The sequence below is a fragment of the Nasonia vitripennis genome, chromosome 3, assembly GCF_009193385.2.
Source record: "Nasonia vitripennis strain AsymCx chromosome 3, Nvit_psr_1.1, whole genome shotgun sequence".
Lineage (NCBI taxonomy): Eukaryota > Metazoa > Arthropoda > Insecta > Hymenoptera > Pteromalidae > Nasonia > Nasonia vitripennis.
In genome coordinates, this window is record NC_045759.1 from 15028998 (window position 1) to 15044446 (window position 15449).

Genomic DNA, 15449 nt, shown 5'->3' on the forward strand with positions numbered 1-15449 from the left:
TAAGGATGTAGCTCAACGGTGCCAACGATTTTTTATTAGTAACGATACGTGTAACGACGAGAGGAAAACGGCTTCGAAAAGAGACTGATCCAAGCACAGTGACAGCTTGGAAAAGTTTCGAGTTCAGCCGTTTCCTGCCAACAGTAAAGACAACAAAAAGAAAGAATAACGTCGTATAGATCGATTGAATTCAGTCAATTTTCGCCTCAAGCATTTGCCAGTCAATTTGCGCCGATTTTCTCGTGATGTAAAACGAAGTAATAAATAAAAGAGTCAGCGCGTGCGCGTGAATCTAATCGAATGCGAGCAACGAAACGATGCAAGGATAAAACGAAATGCTATTTGTTGCCAAGGAGAGAAAATTCTTTCTTTTTTTCATGCGTATAAAAGTTGTAAGAATACCGTTGACACGCTCTCGACCTTGTTTTCTCTTTCTCTATCTCTCTTTTGTACGATACATAAAACGACTAATTTGCTATATATATTGTTAAGCAAAAATGGGTTTCCTATAACGATTTTTATATGAGACATTACATTATTGAACGCACGTTTACATATGTAAATGATATTTTGTGTAAACGAATTCATAGCAATAACGGCTGAATTAGAATTGCAGAGTTTATAGTTTCTTTTTTTAAACAAGAGTCATCGAATATGTACGCGTGGAGTACCTATATGAGATAAAACGGAGAACGAACTGCAAGTCAAACAACGACGTCGAACAGTTGGCCCTTTAGCATAATAAAAATATAGGCCCTAAAAAAGAGTAATCGCGTCGATATTCTTTTCAGCTACATTGATTTCGGCAGGAGCGCGAGATATAGAAAACCCATTTGAATTTTTTATAGCTCATGTGTTATAGGTTAATAACGGTTAGACTCCAAAAAAAGTGGGTGAAGAGGCGAAACGAAGCGTAATAAAAAGAGAAAAACAAGAAAACGCGCAGAGTAGAGAATAGCGTAGCGGAACGCGAACAAAGCTCGATCGGTCCGCGCGGGGGTGTATAGCAGTAGTAAGCGCATCGGCTTCTCCACACACATACACGTGGAGGCGAAATTACGTAGACGTACACATATACACATGCAGCGATGCCGCCGCGAGCGAGTACCGTATTTTTTGTAAGGCGCATCGTCGCGTCAGATTGTGATAAACCGCGAGCTCGCGACGGCATCTCGCGCCACGCGCATACGCGAGTCTTTCGGCGCACGCGTGCGTGTATAGAGATATGTACATTTCTTTCTTTTTGTATAAACTATGCGTATATACACTGTAGTCTATGTGCGACGTTATTTTGCGCGCTGAATTTTTCGAGACGATGACGAGTTAGATGCATAATATAAGCGGATGGCGAATTGACCACTTTCTTTCGTCAAGTCAAGTTGTTATTACATTATATATATGATTGTTGGTGTTGTTATATTATTATTAATACATTATCGCATATTTTTTTTATAACGCAATGCGGGTGATCTTTTGAGTTATCCCGCTGAACGATATTATATTATAACGTGTAGACGTAAATAAGAGCAATAACAAGTGCGTCCGAGCTAAAATTGTAGCATCCTGAACTCGGACGAAGTGTGATCTTGATGCGAGTGAATATACCTAAAGGGAGAAGTCTCATCGTGCGATTAATCTCTTTCTATATTCAGTTTGCGTTAAGTTATGGGATTAATTCGTCAAATCGCCAGCCGAGCCAGTTAAGCGTAAAAGAGCTAATTGTCCATGTATAATCCTGCGCGACAAGTTGAGGAAACAAATAACGCAGTATTTCGTTGCCACATTTTTCTCTTGAGTTGTACGGCGCCTTTGATGGTTTTCAAAATTTATGTTTCCCTGTGCTGTGTCGCATAAGACAAAATTTCGAACACTACGAGGTTCAATCTTGAGGATGAAGCCATCGGAAGCGCCAAGATATAGATGTTCTTGTTCTCTTTGTCGACTGAATCTGAATGCAAAAGTCGGCTGAAACTGCGATGAAACTAATAAGTGTTCTTGACTTTCTACTGTATACTTGTATAGCTAAATGAAAAATTTCAAGGCTATTCTTCCATTCTTATGATATCTATATTCCTGTAGTTGGTTCCTCTCACTCTCTAACAAAATTTCGATTTCCTCTCACGGTGTGTGTAACTAATCTTTCTCTCTCGATAAAGTCCAAAAATGAAATTGTCGTATCTCCGACTTTGACAGTTCAGCTTTCGTCGACGCCCTCCAATTGCGCAGCGAAACCAATGCCTAAATAATAAATAAAAAAAAGAATAAATAAAAGAGATTGCAGTTAATGACGACGCCTCAGTGGCCGTCGTTGTTACTTGTCTTGTACCGTTTAACGTATATCAGTGTCGTGGATAAAAAAATTAAGGTAAAGCAACAAAAAAAAACATAAAATAAAAAAAGAGCAGCTGAGCTCCTCGGTGTTGTGAGTATACATACTCGTTCCTAGCAACTCGTATGAAGATTATTACTCATACTCCTCATAACATTGCATTGATCTACTTTACCTACTCTACTTAGTCCTTACAAAAATAAATAAATAAATGCATTCTGTCCAATCTGTATAATGTGCATTTGTTTTTCTTTACCTATCACAAAGAATATTCCTTTTCTCTAATTTATTTACAGATATAGAATTAGTGCGGTCCAACATGAAAAAGGAACGAAATATGGAATAAAGTACAAAAACTTAAGCAACGACGTTACCTTTATTATCTTCTCGAATATAAATTGATCTCCATATATCTCTAGGTTGCACAATTCGGCTTTAAAATTTTTTATATTTTTTTGAAAAATCACTTCGTTTACCACAATTAGAATTTGTAGTATTCAAAGTTAATATAAATGGCTTCGTCATGGTACGGAGTATTCGTAACTTAAATTTTTTCACACTGGTTAGACTGACAATTATTTGCATTTCAAAAGTTTGGGATCGAAAGCCGAAATCCACACACGAATATCTTGAGCTACCGCAAAATGATTGAAATTACTTTGTTTTGCGTTTTATTGCTTGGCAAAATTGTCATTTTGATATCGTTTACGTTATTTGAACATAAGAACGTACTTTTCAAGATGATTTCGACTTATACTTTACGATATAATTATTTTAACATTGAAACATTTTACTAATATAATAAACATACAATATTAGAACGTCAATGTTTACTCATAATTGAATAATCTTCGGATTAAAAATTATTTAAATCGTCTAGAAATTTTACATCTAATTTTGAATGATTTATGTTAGCACCAATGGAATCAATGTTTAATTAGTAAATATTATATTTTGAATTAAAAATTAATATCATCTGTATAAGGTCCCAGCTTAATTATATTGTTATGCGGTAATTTTTGAACTCAGTCATGTTTTAAAGAAAGATTATTTTTTGTCAAACCATAAACAGATCAGATATGAACGTCTATTGTCTTGACGTCAGTCTTTGCTTAAGAAATCAAGTCTTTGAGGCAAAACGTGGCAGTAGCCCGCTACCACTAAAAGCATGAAAATGCTGCAATGTATTATGAGATATACATTAATGTTAAAAACTTCCTAAATAAAAAAGTGATATGAGCTCCTTGAGTGCTTGAACAATAATCAAGCACAGCGGAGTCAGTTACATATTTGCTAAGGATATGATTCAATACAGTGAATTCATCAAAAAACTAATCAAAAAATTAATGTTAATAATTACGCAGATTGAACGTCTCATATAGAAGAGAGAATAGAAACGAATATTCACTGAAAAAGTTAGCTACCCCATATGTTTCATAAACGAACTTTAAGATCTTCCATTCGCTGCTTTATTCTACGACGCATTTCTTTATACCTGAAAAATATATCACTTACATTAGTAATGCTTACTTTTATTTTTTAACCAATGGTTTAAAATACGAATACTTACTTTTCTTTCAACATAAGTATCTGACGTTCCTCTTCATAATGATAACGTTGTAATATATTTTGGCACTCAGCCAAAGACAAATTTAGAAACTGAGCAACATCAGAGCTGATTTCTGGAGTTGAAAGTTTGTCAACTAGAAACAGCCGTGCAATATTTTCGTGAGGTCCCAAAACTACTCGAACTTCCAAGGGATACTCATCTTCTCTTAATCTGCGTTGCTCTGTTTAGAAATTATAATTAATTTGAAAAACTTCAATAATAAAATATGATTATAGAAAAACTTTTTTATAAGAAATACAAAAATGTACCCCCATTATCGCGAACAACGAAGAGTGCAAAATTGTCTGGCTTAGCGTCGACTTTGTACTTGTCGAGCATAAGATTGATCACTTCTTGAGTACTGACGAGACTCGTCACCCAGACAGACATCTGTGAGCCATGTGGCGGGGTGAAAAAGCTGGTCTCTCGATTGTAGAAATGCCCATTAATGGAGCAACGTCTTCTGAGACGATTACGTGATTGACGTCTTGCTCCAGGTCGTCGTCTGATTGCTGTAGAGCCTTGTTTTCGGCGCAAAACAACACCATCCAACTGAAAATCAACCAATTATTTTAACAACTGTTTAATATCTAAATTAATTTAGAATTTCATGTTTTCAATTTTTAGTTATTGAATTTTTCATAATAATGTTTTACCTCTAAACCACTGTCCGTGGACATAGTCATATTGTCATCATCCCGAAAATGCAAGGAACTCACGGAATCTGTATCACTGTCAGTTCGGTGCCTTTGTAAGCAATCAGGACCTGACATTGAACGATTCAAACCTTTTTCTATCCAACTATCTTCATCACTTATCGATTGAGTACTAGCAGCATTTTTGTCTAAACTATCGAAATATTCAACTCTACGTAAAGCACCATTTTTGTTTGGAGTTCCCTGATAATTCGGGGTATCTGTGTTAGATGAGCTGCTTATACTATGAGTAGGCGTACTATTGACACTATTGTCTTTGACTTTACTATTACTGGTATCAGTACTAGGACTATTTGTTTCTGAAATATCTGCACTAGATTGTGTAGCTGTCGTTGATGGATTGGCAGCATTGGAATGTGAACTATTTGATGGAAGACTTTTCGGCATGGTTTGATAAAGCTTATCTCCATCTTCAACTTTGCGTTCGACCTGCAACAAATCATCCAACTCATCCCATTCAACCTTTTTAACATCAAGTTTCATGGGCAGTGTAAGACTTTTTATGTGGTCGGGTGAGGCTGGTACAGAGTTTGATTCAATTTCTAATTGACTATTAGATGGCGATGAATCCTTTGATTCTTCATTTTTTATTTCTTCATTATCAACTTTTTCTACGTAGCTTCTTCTGCAAGAATTTCTATGTCTAGCTGTAACTACTGTTCGCTGGTCATCATCTTCTTTTAAGTGTATAACACCACGAACACCCCAGTAAATTCTTAAAGCACCTTCTAAGATCAGTCGACCATTTACCTAAATTAAAAATATATGTTTCCAAATTCTCATTAAAAAAAATATAGTTATATGATGAAGTATTTCTACCAATCATACCTCTCGACTTCGAATGCCACCACTTTTACCCTCATAATACTGGTTAAAAAGCTTGAGTTTTGTTTCTAAATGCGATCTGTCAAAGCATTTAATTTTATTAGTATCATAATTGAAAATATAAACTTAAAAACATTTAGAAGATAATTTATGATAAAAATAATTTCCTTACCTTGGTAAAGAAGATCGAGACTCCTTTTTACCAAAACTTGTATGAGATTCGACTCTTGTTCCATGGCCAAACAATTGAGGACCAAAAAGTGCTCCGTAGCATGGCACGTGGCAATAGGGAACACCTTTATGCTAAAAATTGTGCAAACATTAAGTTAACTTGAGCTATATTCGAATTTGCTGTATTATTTAAATTTTAAGTTCGCAGACTATAACTAACCTCAGCATGCTGGCCAGGGTTTAAGCGTTTGCCACATTCTTCACATCGTAAACACTCAGGATGCCAATCATATCCCAATGATTGTTTCCGCTCCGCTATATAAAAGTAATAAAAAATTGTATCAATATCGGCAACTATTAAAACCGCAAAATTGTTAACAGTTCTGTATACGTTGCTCCAAAATATTCTAAAGTCAGAATCCCTGTAGCATCTTAGTTTTGAGAAGAAAGCAAATTTTTGTGCAAACCCAAGTGAATGCTTTGAACAGCTATGTCAATAGAAGAAACTAAAAGATAGATAATGTAAATTTACACACCAAAATAAACGGGCTTTCCGCATTTATGACACTTCCACATGACAAAGCTTCGTTAGTATTGGCGAGATATTTTAGTTTCTTCAGCATAACAATGGGACATTGCGTCCACGAAGCTCGGTCAGTCGCATGCCACGCGAGGAGTGACACGAGTACGAAGAAAACGTCGAATTTTCGTGCTTCGTTCTATCCTTCCACAGCACAGACTATACTGCTGCACCTTTTTTCTTTTTTGGAGCAGGGGCTCCGAAGCGCCAAGGAAGAAAAACACCGCATAGGTACTGGCGTCTGGCATACACATCAGCGCGCAGCCTCCGACATTACAATAATCGCAGTCACGTGATCGCGTGCCATCAGCTCGACCAACGAATATAAACTTGGTATAGAAGAACGGTCACGGGTTAAATTGAAGGGACGAAAACTTGGGGTACAGGTATAGTGTTTTATAGGTCTCTCCTATACGCATCAGTCTTGGGGGACAGCTATCTCTACGTGTATTTCAGAATGGGACCCCGGCGCCAATAAGTACTGACCGTCATTCTATACCAAGTCTATATAATTCGTTGGCTCGACCTTGTGCGAGTAAGATGGCGCTACGAATCACTTTTTTATTTAAAAAAAGTTAATATGATTATGAAATTCAAAACTGTTTCTTAATATTACGTTGTAAGGAATCACGTGTAATGAATGAAGGAGATCTAATTAAAGGATTGTTGAACAATTGAATAAGCCATTCCACCGTAAAATTTTATTTTATAGAAAAAGAAACACTGCTCCAAGCGTTTTGCTTTATTCAAATGTCATTATCACAGTTAACTTATAACTAAGGCAATCATGATAAACATCAAAAATTAAAATCATATTTGATAATGTATTTTATAATAAAAATATAAGAGTAAACTCCAGCATCACATTGCATTTTACCACAAGCGTTTAAACGCCACTGTTGACACTTACTTAATGTCATGAATCTCTAGTAAAATTAACAAATTTCTCCAAGCAACAAATCAACAGCTTACGAATGTATTTGTTCGTTCCTTTTGTTCATTTTTTTTAACATGCATTCTCAGTTAATTATAATTTTTTGTATAAATATATAATAATCTGAAAAATTATGCATATAATTGCACGCGCCATATCGAAACATCTAAATTTAAGCGCGACAAATCGTGGAGAAACTCCGAGTTTGCAATGAAATATAAAAATTATTAGTAATAAAAGGTTAAAAGATGCAAAAGGAGTAATGATTATAGCAATGTTCCGCAATGTACAGCCGTTACAATATTAGTAAAAATTGCTGTACAAAATTTCTTTTCATGTACTTTAGGAAAGTTAATTATTTTCCTTATGACGAATTAGAGGAGGAATCTGCCGCGTCTTGAGATACAGACTGTTCTGCTTCGGATGCAACATCGCGAGTTTCGGTTTCAGCAGCCTTGATGGTGGTTGATGAAGCGTCGGGAAGGATGCCCTTCTTTTTGCACAGTTCAGTTGCCTTTAAAAACAAGCACACCATTATTATTACATAACGATGGATTTAATGCTAACTTCTAACTGGCACAATTTCAAAGGTTTTTACCTTGCACTCCTCGGCTGTTTTGTCATCTACACACCAGTAGGATATTCCCCAAGTGCAGGGCTTTGTTCCAAGATTTTTATCATCCACTTGTCGCCTATTTCTGCCACTTTTAACTAGCCTAACAAGAAAATCATTGGAAGAGCAGAGAGAGAGTTTACTGCAGATTTTTCTTGTATCTCCATGTGCTTTGATAATGTCGATGAAACTTTGTTCATAAATTTCCATTAGCATTGTACACTGAAATTAAATGTAATATTTTAAACTGTGGTTTTTGCAATTTAAAAAAAGTCGGGAAAATTAATTTCAAAAGTATTTGTCTTGATGCATAATTCATTAATGCAACTAGTCTTCGCACATTTTATGTGAATGTGAATTCGTATTGTAAATGAGTTATGCACATGATATAAATTGTGAGCTTGGCATTGTTTATCAAAGTATACAGTGGAATATACTAACTTTGCCTCGTTCAGTTGTTGGCAAGTACTTGCAAACTTTTGTCATAACTTCTTCAATGTTTTCACCAGTTTTCGGATCGACTAAAAGCTTCTCAACAGTTGTTACAATTGCTTGACAAATAGCACATTCTGCAACAAATTCTAAAAATTTACAGAAGTTATATAGATGAAAAAGTTGCTTCAAACCCAAACTACTCCATCATGCAGCGTATTTACAGAGCACGGCATTCCACTATAGAGGTTCCCAAAAAGGTTGTTAAGTATAATTACAGGAGTGCTAGGTTGTTAGCTCTAAATTATACTATACAAAATAAACAACACCATTGTGTAAAAATACTTTATTAAATAAAAGCCTTAATTAAGAGAATAATATTAAAAGCATTCAGGTTTATCACATCCCAATTAAATTTATATCATTACTACAGCAGGAGGGTTCATGCGTGCCATTAGTTTCAATTCGTTATTATCTGGTTCAGAAATACCTTGTATTCGTGTGTCGGGCTTACAAAGATCGACAATCGTACAAATTTCTTTCGGACTAACTTCTTGCGCCAGAAGCTCGATAACGATTTCAGCGTATTCATTGACGAAGTTATTGCACTTTTCAGACATGTGCTTTGGAAGATGATTACAGACGCCATGAATCATGTGTTCGATCTCATCCTTTGTTTTTCGAGAGCTCATGGCTTTTTCGACGTACTGCATGACGAATTCACAGATTACACACTCAGCGTCTTCCTCTACTTTTGTACTTTTCTCGTTGTTTACTACGTATTGCGGATAGTCTGGAATTTCATTTGTCACTGAAAAGGGAAAGCGTATTGCAGTCAAAGCCAAGAGCGGAGATAAAGATAATTGAAGGATAGCATGAATAGAATGTTAAATAATCGACGATGATGAAAAAAAGCATTAGAAACAAATGAATGCTGTTGATAAGCTTTAAATTTTAGGACTATTTGTGTTCTTACTTATTTCGCCGTCTGCGTCTAATGGAAAGAAACTAATCGTAGGCTCGACGTTCTTGTTTGGGTCACATAGCTGCAGATAAACGCAAACTTCTTGAGGCGTTAAGTCAGCGAGGATCATTTCAATGATCTGTTTGCTATAATTCTTTACTAAAGTTTCACATTGGTCTGTCAAACTTTGAGGAAGATGAATGCATAATTTTTCCAACGCAGCTTCAATAGACGCCTATTATAACAGTAACCAATGTTTTAATAATTATGGACATAAAAAGATATGAACAACAAAAGTAAGTAGTTTTACCTCGGTTTTATTGTCTTTAATAGCATTATATAACTGCGTTACACCAAACAGACAAAGAGGACAGTTTGGTTTCTCCTCAAGCTTAACTTCAAGCATTTCCTCTTTGTGGTCTGCTTCTTTCCAAGATTCAAGCAATTGGGCTGATGGACAAATATGAATCATTGGGCATACCTAGTGGTAAGAGTTATCGTTAATAATTATTAATGAAATCAAATTTAAAAAAGGTTCTTTTGGATAATTCTTTACCTCAGATGGATCGATTTGTTGAGCAAGAATTGATACTAGTGCGTCGCCATAAGTATCAATGAATTGACTGCAATCATTTCGAATAGACTTTGGTAATTTAGTGCAAACTTTGTTAATTACTTGTTTTACTTCATCCTGCAATAAAAGTTTTATTTCAATATCAAGATTAAGAAAAAATAAATCTTTACATAATAACTAATATTTTAATACCTCTGCTTTAGGATTGGTAATAGCTTGTTGAAGGTAGTGCAGTACATATTCGCACAATGCACAAGCTTCTTTTCCTTCAACGTCGTTTTTTGGTACTGCAATAATTTTCTCCCCAAAAGATGCCTGAGGCTTACTGTCTTGTGGAGGATCACATAGCTTTATGTAAGCACAAACTTCTTGAGGAGACATGTCATTGAGTAACAATTGGATAAGCTCTTTGCTGTAAATTTTCACTAAATCAACGCACTGTCCATTCAAACTTTTCGGCAGCTCATTGCATAGTTTGTCCAGTGCAGCTTCAATACTAGCCTAATAAATAAATATCAGAATTTATAATATATACGTAATACAAGTTGACTGAAAAAAATAAATAAGACAAACAATTACCTCAGTTTTATCATCTTTAACAAGATCATACAACTTCGAGACTGCAAACAAGCAAAGAGGACAGTTGGGCTTGTCTTCAATTGATGATTTCTTTACAAACTCGGAAGGAATTCTTTCCCAGGCTTCTATTTGCTGATTGGTTGGACATGCAGCAACCAATGAACAAATCTACAATTATAATGAATAATGTTAATCATGTTCGAAGAATCTAGTTTTATTTTCAATCAACAATTAAAATCCATTTACCTCTGAAAGATCTCTTCCTTGACGAATTAGTTCGGCTAACGCCATTTCGTACTTGGTTAAGAAGTTTTCATCAACTGGCTCTCCTTTAATTGCAGGGAGACTACTTTTAACTTCATCGAGCACAATTTTGACCTCGTCCTGTACAAAGTGTAAAAATTGATCAAAATATAGAAATATTTCTTATAATAATCAATAATAAAATCTTACCTGGTCTTTCAGATCTCTAACATTTTGCTTTACATAATTCATAACAAATTCACAACTAGAGCAATATTTGTCATCAACTATTGTAAGACCCATCAGTGGCATAGTCAATTCAATGGGTAGTTGCATTTCACTAGCGTCTAATGATTTAGGCTCGGAATTCTTTTCGTTCATAATTCTTACAGCAATTCTAGCATGAGATTCAGGTACCAGAGGCCAAATCGGTTCCACCTATTAATAAAAAAAATATTATCTTTTTCACACTGCTGTTTACATTTATCGCTGAATAACATTTATTATCTTACCTTCTTTCCAGGAGCTGGGCAAAGTCCACCCATCTGACAAATGGCATTTCCGTTCAAGCCTTTGGTTAGATAAGCATAAATCTGTGGATAATATTCATCCACAATAGCTTTGCACTCTGGAGCAAATGATTTTGTTTGTTTGCAAAGTCCTTCAAGAACTGTTTGGAATTCAGTTTCTGTTGTATTAGCAACAAGCAAATCCCTTAAATGAGCAACCAACTGTTCACAAAGCTTGCATGGCAAATCATCACCAATTTCAACCATACCAACACTGGATAGAGGACGTATCTCAACTTCTGGAGTCTGATAAGGTATAGAGTAAAGTTAAAATTTGTTTTTAAATTTTATATAGATGTTTAGATGTACCATAATTTTTATTACCTTAGTTGACTCATCTTCATGGGTATGGAACTTGGCACTGCACTGACCTGACAGATGACAGACATTGGGAGCATTCAAGTTATTTTTCAGATGGAAATAAATTGTCTCGAAATTAGTCAGGACAATGGATGAGCAAGCATCAGAGAAAGAGCTGAACTGGCCACAAACATTGAGAAGTTGCTCCAAAACACTATCGCGCGATTTTTGTCCAAATTTCTGCTCCATGTGATGTGCAATAGTATAGCACTTTGTACATTCATCAGGAGTGTACTCATCGTTGTTTAAAGAAATCGGAGATTGTAATTTCTGAAAACGAAAATAGCATGAAAATCGTTTTGATTATTGAATGCATTGTTTCAAGTTTATAAAAGAAAGAAGAAACTCAAGCAAATTTCTTTCAAGAATATCAAAGCCAGCACTGAATCACACTTCGCAGTTGACAAATTTATGATAAGATATCTATTTGAAAAAAATTTGTTTTTCTTCCCTACGCTTACGTCGCAAATGATAAAATCATAACAAAGTGTCAAAAGGTTATATTATGCTAACTAATCAATATCTTTTACATAACTCTCTCAACATGCAAAATAGTGGAATAGAATTTCTCATTCACGAGAGTATTTCCTTACCTTATTCTGAGACTGTTCTGTATACTCCTCCAAGAGCTTATCAATGTGAGCAGAGTTACAAAGTCCAGCCACTGAACAAACTACTGATGGATTCATCTGCGATGCCAGTGTTTCTACTAGTTCAGGAATGAACTGATCAACCAACTTATCACATTCTTTGACGATTGGTTTAATGTAAATTAAGGCACAGCTTCCTTCAAAAACAGCTTTCAAATCTTCTTGAGTCTGGTTGCTTTCTAGCTGATCACGTGCCTGCTGAACCATATCCTTGCACACTTGACAAACACTGTCATGATCTTCAGGTACCTGCATTTTTTCCCATACTTTGGGAATGCAATGCTTTGTTGCATTGCATCCCGCTGCAGTTCTGCATAAAAAATAGAATAATGTAAATAGTTATTTTTGTTTTATATTTTCAAATGTGTTTGTAAAAATTGAAAAACTTGAAGAACAGTGTAGCTGTGCTTTTCTTACGTTAAATTTTGACACCAGTATGATGGTCCCCATGTACAGGCTTTTGCTCCCAACAAATGAGGAGTATCTTGACCTTCGATATTAATCACCACCCTGGCTGTTGCAACTGATGTCATAAAAATTTGTTATAATTATAGTTTCTATATTAAGAACCGATATCGATGCAAAGATTATAAATTATGAGACCAAATTTTTTTACGATATAATGATAGCTGAATAAAGAAGAATAATTATCATTCTATACCAAAAATTTTTAAATCTTTGAAAATCTATGAAATATTTTTTTAGAAAGATGTGTCTAGAAAAGGATTTTAGAAAATAGAAATACAGTCATTTGGAGATATATATTTTATCTTATCTTTTGCGGACCAAATAAAAGCTTAGAAGTTTAGATACGAAAATATAAGTTTCTTGTAAGATTGTATTTCTTTAAGACAGAATTGATAAAAAAAGCCTGAACTAATTCTTAATTCAAGGATTCACATAGTTATATACTTTATCCAAGATACTTAAATTAAATATAAAAGTAAAAATTTTGTATTTAATTTATTCGGTTTAACTATAGCAACAAAGTAAAAGAATTTCTTCTATGGGATATGAATAATTGATAAATTTAAAACTGTATTCAGAAAATGAACACAAAGTTATTTTAAATAAAATTGATCCAGTTCAAATCCTCTAGAGAATGTGTTGACAAAACAAGTGAATGAACTAGAATTAGTAGCATGACGTAGCAAATTCCAGAAATACAGTCATTGTTGCTATAGTGACAGACTCCTTTTTTTGTATTTCAACTGCAGTACAATCAGCGTATCAACAAACTGCAGACTTATATTTGGATATTATATATATAAACTGCAAAGTTTGCAGAAATGAAATGTAATATAGCATGCAGTCACAAGATCTCATTATCATAAGCACATTTGAGCTTCTGCAAAATAATAACATCCTGCTAGGGGAGGTACATTATACCCGCTTTTGATAACAGAAAGTCAGTGCCATGTTTTCAGCTACAACAGGAAGGGGTATCATCTGATTATTAAAATTGAGCTTGAGTCACTCCCTGCCTGATGATTATACAGCGGACTCTCATCGCATTTGATGACTAATTGCTTGTAAAAAGAGCTGGTCTCACAGATAGTTGTTCTCTGCTCTATTAGGATCGACACGAAAAAAGAAAGGAAAGAGGCAACACTGGTCCCGCATCTCTCGCTCCATGACGACGATTACGAATCGATCTCTATAAGCGAGGGGAGAAAAAACTCGACTGCCAGCAAGATCTATATATATATTTTTTTTTGCAAAAATGTTCACTCGGCCGAGCGTAAATACTGGCCGATGTTTCATCAGACGATGGCAATTCTCCGTCGGTTTCGGAATATATCGCATTGAAAATAAGTACTTAGACAGTGCGCAAGAAGAATGTTTATCCGTCAATTTCCCAATAACAGGCATCATTTTCGCGCGTAACTCCGATACGGGAACAAGGTAAACATTCGATGACCTTGAAAATCGCTTTTATTTTCGAAACTGTAATGCTTTTATTGGAAATTGTTGTGACATCGATTATCTTCACTTTGTTCGAGTAGGTGAGTTGTATCTATATACCGTTGGATTGCCATTTTCAAAAACAAAAGCCAAACCTAACCTTTCAGCATAGCATCAATCTATACCTATACTACCAATTTCTCAAGCTTCGCTAAATTAACTGTTTCAATTTTGTGACTAAGCTGGCGTGACAATAGCTTATCGAAAATCTACAACCGAAACGGCTACCCACACATCGTTATCCGACAACGACAACATTACACGGCGATCGTATCACAAAAAAAGAATAACAAAGAGAGACGGAGAGAGACGGAGAGAGACGGAGAGAGACGGAGAAAGAGGGAGAGAGAGGGGCACGAAATAAACGGCTCACGTAGCCGTGAGCGTGACTTGTTGCAATTGAGTAACGCAAAAATAAGTTGGTTTTCTGGGAAGTCGGCCAGAAGCAACAACGAAAAAAAGAAGAAGAAAGATCTTCGTCGAGCCTCGGGCTAAAGAGGCATCATGCAGACGCGTCTTCGAATAATCGTCGTTACAAACAACAAAGAAAAGCGAGTTTGGTCTTATCAGTAGCTGCAATGTTGCCCGGGAAAATTGCGGAGCATCGACATATCGCGCGACGTGACGACGGTACGTATTTAAAGTATACATATAGCTATGTTTGAACGCGTGTCTGCGAGAAAAGGCTAGAAAACACGACTTACCAGCCAGGATCGCGTATAGCGCGATTACCGTCTCCTTCATGTTGACCAGAGCGAACTTTCGCTCGTTCCCTTCGAATATTATTCCTGTCTTTGTATACTTATTTCTCGATTAATTAGCCACTAGAGTTAAATCCTCAAGACAAATTGCACAATATTTCTGCGGGCCCAAGTGCGAAGTCGTGCGAACACACCGACGACGTAAACGTGACTGCGTTTGATGATATTCTTCTTTCTTTTTATGCGTCGCCAGCAAAGTTAAGCTGCTGACTGGTGGCAGACACAGACACAGCCCACAGGCGATTCTCGATGTATAGGTTTTGTGTATGCGTGTGTGTAGACGAGTGCTAGTGCCTATTACCGCTCTGCTCGTCTGCTAGAGCCGTGAGCGCCGCGAAATCAGTCGACGAGCGGCCGCTTTGTGATTCGCCGCACGACTGGTCACGTGGGCATGATTACTCGGGCGCTGATTTGGTATTTCCGTTGAATCGGGGGTAAAGCGCGAATTTTGAATGAGTTTTACTTAATTCGGATTTCTGTCATATTTTTTCAGATTGAAATGACGTGATTTTTAATTTTTCACTAATTGTGTAGGTTTGATGAATTTGATGATTTTTAGTCATTACATTTAATTT

General features: G+C 35.8%; 3 protein-coding genes across 4 annotated transcripts in view; 1 reads left to right on the forward strand and 2 right to left on the reverse strand.

Annotated features, from left to right (window-relative positions):
- LOC100119694 (ras association domain-containing protein 2) lies at nt 1-6482 on the reverse strand. Its single transcript, XM_001603374.6, has 8 exons — nt 6187-6482; nt 5871-5965; nt 5652-5782; nt 5483-5558; nt 4595-5404; nt 4208-4490; nt 3900-4119; nt 1-3824 (listed from the first exon to the last, which is right to left on the reverse strand). The coding sequence occupies exons 1-8, from the start codon at nt 6224-6226 to the stop codon at nt 3764-3766; spliced, it is 1716 nt and encodes a 571-aa protein (XP_001603424.1). The 5' UTR covers nt 6227-6482; the 3' UTR covers nt 1-3763.
- Nucleotides 6483-6909: 427 nt separating this feature from the next.
- On the reverse strand, nt 6910-15212 carry LOC100119722. Its single transcript, XM_001603396.6, has 16 exons — nt 14818-15212; nt 12566-12671; nt 12092-12458; nt 11463-11768; nt 11082-11384; nt 10780-11007; nt 10573-10710; nt 10327-10494; nt 9940-10248; nt 9730-9864; nt 9484-9654; nt 9186-9408; nt 8700-9020; nt 8219-8358; nt 7763-7999; nt 6910-7678 (listed from the first exon to the last, which is right to left on the reverse strand). Exons 1-16 carry the CDS (start codon nt 14855-14857, stop codon nt 7529-7531), a joined length of 3342 nt encoding a protein of 1113 aa, XP_001603446.1. The 5' UTR covers nt 14858-15212; the 3' UTR covers nt 6910-7528.
- Nucleotides 12851-15449, forward strand: part of LOC100119856 — a 30897-nt gene continuing 28298 nt past the window's right edge. For both annotated transcript variants that reach the window (XM_001603513.6, XM_008206431.4), the window contains exon 1: nt 12851-14743. The gene's annotated coding sequence lies outside the window, so the exon portion shown is untranslated. The remainder of the gene's footprint in view (nt 14744-15449) is intronic.

Excerpts from the sequence above, each read along its gene's own strand:
- LOC100119694 (XM_001603374.6), bottom strand. The coding sequence starts at position 6,226 with ATGTGGAAGTGTCATAAATGCGGAAAGCCCGTTTATTTTG. Across the intron at positions 5,783-5,870 it reads ACCCTGGCCAGCATGCTGAG|CATAAAGGTGTTCCCTATTG; the intron begins GTTAGTTATAGT and ends CACAATTTTTAG. Across the intron at positions 5,405-5,482 it reads GTGGCATTCGAAGTCGAGAG|GTAAATGGTCGACTGATCTT; the intron begins GTATGATTGGTA and ends TTTTTAATTTAG.
- LOC100119722 (XM_001603396.6), bottom strand. The coding sequence starts at position 14,857 with ATGAAGGAGACGGTAATCGCGCTATACGCGATCCTGGCTG. Across the intron at positions 12,459-12,565 it reads TACTGGTGTCAAAATTTAAC|AACTGCAGCGGGATGCAATG; the intron begins GTAAGAAAAGCA and ends TTTTTTATGCAG. Across the intron at positions 10,495-10,572 it reads AAGGAAGAGATCTTTCAGAG|ATTTGTTCATTGGTTGCTGC; the intron begins GTAAATGGATTT and ends TTATAATTGTAG.